The sequence below is a fragment of the Rhipicephalus microplus genome, unplaced genomic scaffold, assembly GCF_043290135.1.
Source record: "Rhipicephalus microplus isolate Deutch F79 unplaced genomic scaffold, USDA_Rmic scaffold_35, whole genome shotgun sequence".
Lineage (NCBI taxonomy): Eukaryota > Metazoa > Arthropoda > Arachnida > Ixodida > Ixodidae > Rhipicephalus > Rhipicephalus microplus.
In genome coordinates, this window is record NW_027464608.1 from 4,930,910 (window position 1) to 4,937,909 (window position 7,000).

General features: G+C 43.2%; 1 protein-coding gene across 3 annotated transcripts; it reads right to left on the reverse strand.

Annotated features, from left to right (window-relative positions):
• Positions 1 to 411: 411 nt before the first annotated feature.
• On the reverse strand, positions 412 to 3,484 carry LOC119178426 (uncharacterized). 3 transcript variants are annotated; one of them, XM_075884571.1, is made up of 2 exons: positions 3,225 to 3,484; positions 412 to 3,162 (listed from the first exon to the last, which is right to left on the reverse strand). In XM_075884571.1, the coding sequence occupies exons 1-2, from the start codon at positions 3,249 to 3,251 to the stop codon at positions 1,849 to 1,851; spliced, it is 1,341 nt and encodes a 446-aa protein (XP_075740686.1). In that variant the 5' UTR covers positions 3,252 to 3,484; the 3' UTR covers positions 412 to 1,848. The 3 variants fall into 3 exon arrangements, with proteins under 3 accessions (XP_075740686.1, XP_075740685.1, XP_037285523.1); XM_075884570.1 differs by having other exon boundaries at positions 412 to 2,904; positions 2,992 to 3,484; XM_037429626.2 differs by having other exon boundaries at positions 2,601 to 2,904; positions 2,967 to 3,484.
• Positions 3,485 to 7,000: the final 3,516 nt, after the last annotated feature.

Consider the following 7,000-nt stretch of genomic DNA (forward strand, 5'->3'; position numbering starts at 1 on the left):
GCGCAAGTAGGCCTCTATCCACGATACTAATGCAGTATTCTTTAGAATTGCCCTAACCTTTATTATTAGTTTTGAATGCGAAACACAATCAAAAGCTTTTTGGAAATCCAAAAAAATCACGTCTATTTGAGATTGAGCATCAATAGCAGCAGCAAAATCATGCACGGTTTCAAGGAGTGCCGTCACTGTAGATTTACCTTTGCGAAAACCATGTTGCCTATTATCAATAAGGTTGTTCTTTTCCAGAAACGACGATATGTGCGCGAAAATTATGTGCTCTAGCGTCTTTGAGCAGGAGCACAGTAGGGAGATTGGCCTGTAACAAGTTACTTGGCGCGAGTCCCCACCTTTCGGTATCGGAATAATTTTACTGTACTTCCATTCTGTTGGTAGTTGAGCTTCCGAGAGCGATTTTTTAAATATTAAACATAAGTACTTGGAGCACCATTCAGCGTACCTGACTAAAAAGGTGTTGGGTATGCCGTCAATTCCAGGAGTTTTCTTTGTGTCCAATTTTAACAACAGTGACAGCACACCTTCTTCGGACACAAAAATATCACTTATAGACGGAGCATCTTTTGCAGGAATGAAAGATGGGTCACTAGCATCATCCTGTACAAATACGGAGCAGAAAAAGCGGTTAAAAGTCGATGCTAATTGTAGTTTATCCGACACGTTGCCACCGTTCACAGTAAGGTTTAACTGCGATTTTTGCTTTGAGGAAAAATGTCTCCAGAATTTAGCCGGAGCCGTGTAGAGAAAGTTTTTTAATGTCACGTTGAAGTAGTAATTTTTAGCTTCAGCGATACTGTCCCTAAGAGCCAAGCGTATGGCACACAGTTTCGATACATTCGCAGGAGAGGGGCGTTGCCGGCACGTTTTTCTTATCCTTTTCGCTTTGCGCTCAAGGCGAACAACTTCCTTAGTAAGCCATGGTTTTGAAAATTTTTTTATGCTTTTACTTTTCATAGGGACAAAATCTTTGATACACTTAAGAACGAGATTTTTGAAAAATAGCCATAACTCATCGATACTGCAATCACTTGATTGATAGAAAGAAAGAAAATTTGAGAACGATTCATCCATTGCATCCAAAATGCCCACGTCATTTGCACGTGCGAAAACCGGGACAACACGCACTTCGTTTTTCTTTTTAGGCACATGGCCAAGATTCAGTGTCAATGTAATCAACTTATGATCCGATATTTCATCGAGAACGGCAACTACGGGTTCTTTACTAAGCAGGTTTCTGCTAACGAGAAAAAGGTCTAGGATAGAATTCGCTGAGTTGCTGATGCGAGTTGGCTCTTTGACTAACTGAGAAAGGTTATGAAAGAAAACTAGATCAGTTAACTGTTCTGCAACAGTGCTAAGAGGCTCCGGAATTTCGTTACTCCAATCAATGGATGGCAGATTGAAGTCACCAGCTATCAAAAAATTATTGATGTGGACGACGTTGTCACATAAGAATTGGTTTAGTTTCTCGAAGAATGTACTGTTGTCATTTGGGGGGCGGTAAAATCCACCTACTACTAAGCTGCATTCATTCAGGCATATTTTAGCGATGACACATTCAACACCAGCTATAGGGGAAAGTCTGTTTATATGTAACGTATCTTGGTAAAGAATGGCAACTCCTCCCCCTCGGGAGCTTCTATCATTACGAAGGATAGCGTAGCCTGGCGGGACGATTTCAGAATCGGATATGTCATTGTGCAACCAAGTTTCCGTAATTACGACTACCTGAGGTTTATACGAGAGAATAACACTTTCCAGCACGTCAACTTTATTCACAATACTGCGAGCATTAAACTGGAGGCAAAGGAATGGTTTATTAACGACCGCTGGTCACTGTTCGTTTCTAGTATTCTTGCGCTGAACAAGAACTCTCATTTTTTGGCTGTCATCCCATTCAAAAAGATTGTTTTCAATTTTAATTTTATCGTGAATCAGCTTAACTTTTTTACCAGACTTTCTGATGTCAGTTGTGCTCTCCCACAGGTTTCTTCTTTTCTGTCTAGTGCACGCGGAAAAATCCTCTGCTATAGAAGTTCGCTGTCCTTTTAACTTATAGCCGTTTTTCAAAACATTAATCTTTTCGCGGTAGTCAAATAACTTTAGGATTACAGGCCGAGGTTTGCGACTATGACTACGGCCTATCCTATGAATCCTTTCGATAGACGTTATTTTTGTGCCTAGTACCTCTTCGAAAATACCTTTCACAACACTTTGCTCAAGGTCTGCTTGTGTTTCATTCTGTTTTTCTGGAACGCCGAACACCAAAAGGTTGTTTCTTCTCCCGCGGTCCTCAAGGTCGACTAACTTTTTTTCCATGTCCTTCACTTTCTTGTCCAGAAGGTGGGTGACTGAGGAGACCTCTTTAATAAGAGAGGCTGTCGAGTCGACAACCTTAAATTTCTGTTCAATTTCATCGAGCCTTTTCTGTATCACCTTTTGCCCCGCTAGAATCTCAGTGAGCAATTCTTCGGTGGTAGGACCTGGGTTTGATTCTATATCACCGCAAAGAATCAACAAAGCACATGCGAAATCCTGCACAAACATAGCTATAGCACTGAAACACTCTGGGCATGTCAGCTGGATAAAACAGCGGTTACTGGATTTACAGGAAGACGCAGTGTTACAGACCTGCATGTAGAACAGGAACGGATTAGTTGCCATGTTGACCGTTGGCCAGCTGACACACCCACTGAAGGAAGCCGTGCGACGAGGTACATTTAAAGCCGGGTCCGGTGACGTAGACCGCGCTGCACGTGACTTGATCCCATCTTCAGTGTAGTTTAGCGAAAACCATACGCTGTCGCAGCATGCCGCCGTGGTTTCATCGGTAATGTTCGTTGTTGCTTGAGATGCGCTGGCTTTGGTCACTCCAGCAAAAAGTAGAATCTGCATGTAGAACAGGAACGGATTAGTTGCCATGTTGACCGTTGGCCAGCTGACACACCCACTGAAGGAAGCCGTGCGACGAGGTACATTTAAAGCCGGGTCCGGTGACGTAGACCGCGCTGCACGTGACTTGATCCCATCTTCAGTGTAGTTTAGCGAAAACCATACGCTGTCGCAGCATGCCGCCGTGGTTTCATCGGTAATGTTCGTTGTTGCTTGAGATGCGCTGGCTTTGGTCACTCCAGCAAAAAGTAGAATCTGCATGTAGAACAGGAACGGATTAGTTGCCATGTTGACCGTTGGCCAGCTGACACACCCACTGAAGGAAGCCGTGCGACGAGGTACATTTAAAGCCGGGTCCGGTGACGTAGACCGCGCTGCACGTGACTTGATCCCATCTTCAGTGTAGTTTAGCGAAAACCATACGCTGTCGCAGCATGCCGCCGTGGTTTCATCGGTAATGTTCGTTGTTGCTTGAGATGCGCTGGCTTTGGTCACTCCAGCAAAAAGTAGAATCTGCATGTAGAACAGGAACGGATTAGTTGCCATGTTGACCGTTGGCCAGCTGACACACCCACTTCTAATTACTTCCCCTGTAGATTCCTTGGCAATACTGTCTGTTATATCTCATTAATATTGCGTTAAAACACGGAAACACGAGCCCTTAGGTATACACTTCTTTCCCTTATTTCATTGAACAAGGGTCTCGAACTGGCAGACTTGGTGTGTTTAGGTTGTATAAGAGGGACAATTAATCAGCTGCCCGCTCATAATAAGTTCACGTGCTACGTGACGCCAAACATGCGAATAAGAGTGTTTTCACACTCATTGTTTGGCTTATAGATGGCGCTGACTGTCACTCCTACTTCTAAATTCACGTATAAACCCCAAAAAGTGGATGGAGGGACGGCCGCTGTGATAGCTCAGTGGTTAGAGCATCGCACGCGTTTTTCGAAGGTCGTGGGTTCGATTCCTGCTCACAGCTGGTAATTTTTTCATCCACTTTTCTTTTTTCTTATTTACATTCCATTGGTTCTAATAACTTCCCCTGTACATTCCTTGGCATTACTGTCTGGTATATCTCATTAATATTGTGTTAAAACACGGACATACGAGCCCTTAGGTATACACTTCTCTCCCTTATTGCATTCAACGAGGGTCTCGTACTGGCAGACTTGTTGTGTTTAGGTTGTATAAGAGGGACAATTAAACAGCTGCCCGCTCATAATAATTTCACGTGCTACGTGACGCCAACCATGCGAATAAGAGTGTTTTCACACTCGTTGTTTGGCTTATAGATGGCGCTGACTGTCACTCCTACTTCTAAATTCACGTATAAACCCCAAAAAGTGGATGGAGGGACGGCCGCTGTTATAGCTCAGTGGTTAGAGCATCGCACGCGTTTTTCGAAGGTCGTGGGTTCGATTCCTGCTCACGGCTGGTAATTTTTTCATCCACTTTTTTTTCTTCCTATTTACATTCCATTGGTTCTATTAACTTCTCCTGTAGATTCCTTGGCATTACTGTCTGTTATATCTCATTATTATTGTGTTAAAACACGGAAATACGAGCCCTTAGGTATACACCTCTCCCTTATTTCATTGAACGAGGGTCTCGAACTGGCAGACTTGGTGTGTTTAGGTTGTATAAGAGGGACAATTAATCAGCTGCCCGCTCATAATAAGTTCACGTGCTACGTGACGCCAAACATGCGAATAAGAGTGTTTTTACACTCGTTGTTTGGCTTATAGATGGCGCTGACTGTCACTCCTACTTCTAAATTCACGTATAAACCCCAAAAAGTGGATGGAGGGACGGCTTCTGTGATAGCTCAGTGGTTAGAGCATCGAACGCGTTATTCGAAGGTCATGGGTTTGATTCCTGCTCACAGCTGGTAATTTTTTCATCCACTTTTCTTTCTTCTTATTTACAATCCATTGGTTCTAATAACTTCCCCTGTACAATCCTTGGCATTACTGTCTGTTATATCTCATTAATATTGTGTTAAAACACGGAAATACGAGCCCTTAGGTATACACTTCTCTCCCTTATTTCATTGAACGAGGGTCTCGTACTTGCAGACTTGGTGTGTTTAGGTTCTATAAGAGGGACAAATAATCAGCTGCCCGCTCATAATAATTTCACGTGCTACGTGACGCCAACCATGCGAATAAGAGTGTTTTCACACTCGTTGTTTGGCTTATCGATGGCGCTGACTGTCACTCCTACTTCTAAATTCACGTATAAACCCTAAAAACTGGATGGAGGGACGGCCGCTGTGATAGCTCAGTGGTTAGAGCATCGAACGCGTTATGCGAAGGTCGTGGGTTCGATTCCTGCTCACAGCTGGTAATTTTTTCATCCACTTTTCTTTCTTCTTATTTACAATTCATTGGTTCTAATAACTTCCCTTGTAGATTCCTTGGCATTACTGTCTGTTATATCTCATTATTATTGTGTTAAAACACGGAAATACGAGCCCTTAGGTATACACTTCTCTCCCTTGTTTCATTGAACGAGGGTCTCGAACTGGCAGACTTGGTGTGTTTAGGTTGTATAAGAGGGACAATTAATCAGCTGCCCGCTCATAATAAGTTCACGTGCTACGTGACGCCAAACATGCGAATAAGAGTGTTTTCACACTCGTCGTTTGGCTTATAGATGGCGCTGACTGTCACTCCTACTTCTAAATTCACGTATACACCCCAAAAAGTGGATGGAGGGACGGCCGCTGTGATAGCTCAGTGGTTAAAGCATCGAACGCGTTCTTCGAAGGTCGTGGGTTCAATTCCTGCTCACAGCTGGTAATTTTTTCTTCCACGTTTCTTTCTTCCTATTTACATTCCATTGGTTCTAATATCTTCCCCTGTACATTTTTTGGCATTACTGTCTGTTATATCTCATTAATATTGTGTTAAAACACGGAAATACGAGCCCTCAGGTATACACTTCTCTCCCTTATTTCATTGAACGAGGGTCTCGTACTGGCATACTTGGTGTGTTTAGGTTGTATAAGAGGGACAATTAATCAGCTGCCCGCTCATAATAAGTTTACGTGCTACGTGACGCCAAACATGCGAATAAGAGTGTTTTCACACTCATTGTTTGGCTTATAGATGGCGCTGACTGTCACTCCTTCTTCTAAATTCACGTATAAACCCCAAAAAGTGGATGGAGGGACGGCCGCTGTGATAGCTCAGTGGTTAGAGCATCGCACGCCTTTTTTCGAAGGTCGTGCGGTTCGATTCCTGCTCACAGCTAGTAATTTTTTCATCCTGTTTTCTTTCTTCTTATTTACATTCCATTGGTTCTAATAACTTCCCCTGTACATTCCTTGGCATTACTGTCTGTTATATCTCATTATTATTGTGTTAAAACACGGAAATACGAGCCCTTAGGTATACACTTCTCTCCCTTATTTCATTCAACGAGGGTCTCGTACTGGCAGACTTGTTGTGTTTAGGTTGTATAAGAGGGACAATTAATCAGCTGCCCGCTCATAATAAGTTCACGTGCTACGTGACGCCAAACATGCGAATAAGAGTGTTTTCACACTCGTTGTTTGGCTTATAGATGGCGCTGACTGTCACTCCTACTTCTAAATTCACGTATAAACCCCAAAAAGTGGATGGAGGGACGGCCGCTGTTATAGCTCAGTGGTTAGAGCATCGCACGCGTTTTTCGAAGGTCGTGGGTTCGATTCCTGCTCACGGCTGTTAATTTTTTCATCCACTTTTCCTTCTTATATACATTCCATTGGTTCTAATAACTTCCCCTGTACATTTCTTGGCATTACTGTCTCTTATATCTCATTAATATTGTGTTAAAACACGGAAATACGAGCCCTTAGGTATACACTTCTCTCCCTTGTTTCATTGAACGAGGGTCTCGAACTGGCAGACTTGGTGTGTTTAGGTTGTATAAGAGGGACAATTAATCAGCTGCCCGCTCATAATAAGTTCACGTGCTACGTGACGCCAAACATGCGAATAAGAGTGTTTTCACACTCATTGTTTGGCTTATAGATGGCGCTGACTGTCACTCCTACTTCTAAATTCACGTATAAACCCCAAAAAGTGGATGGAGGGACGGCCGC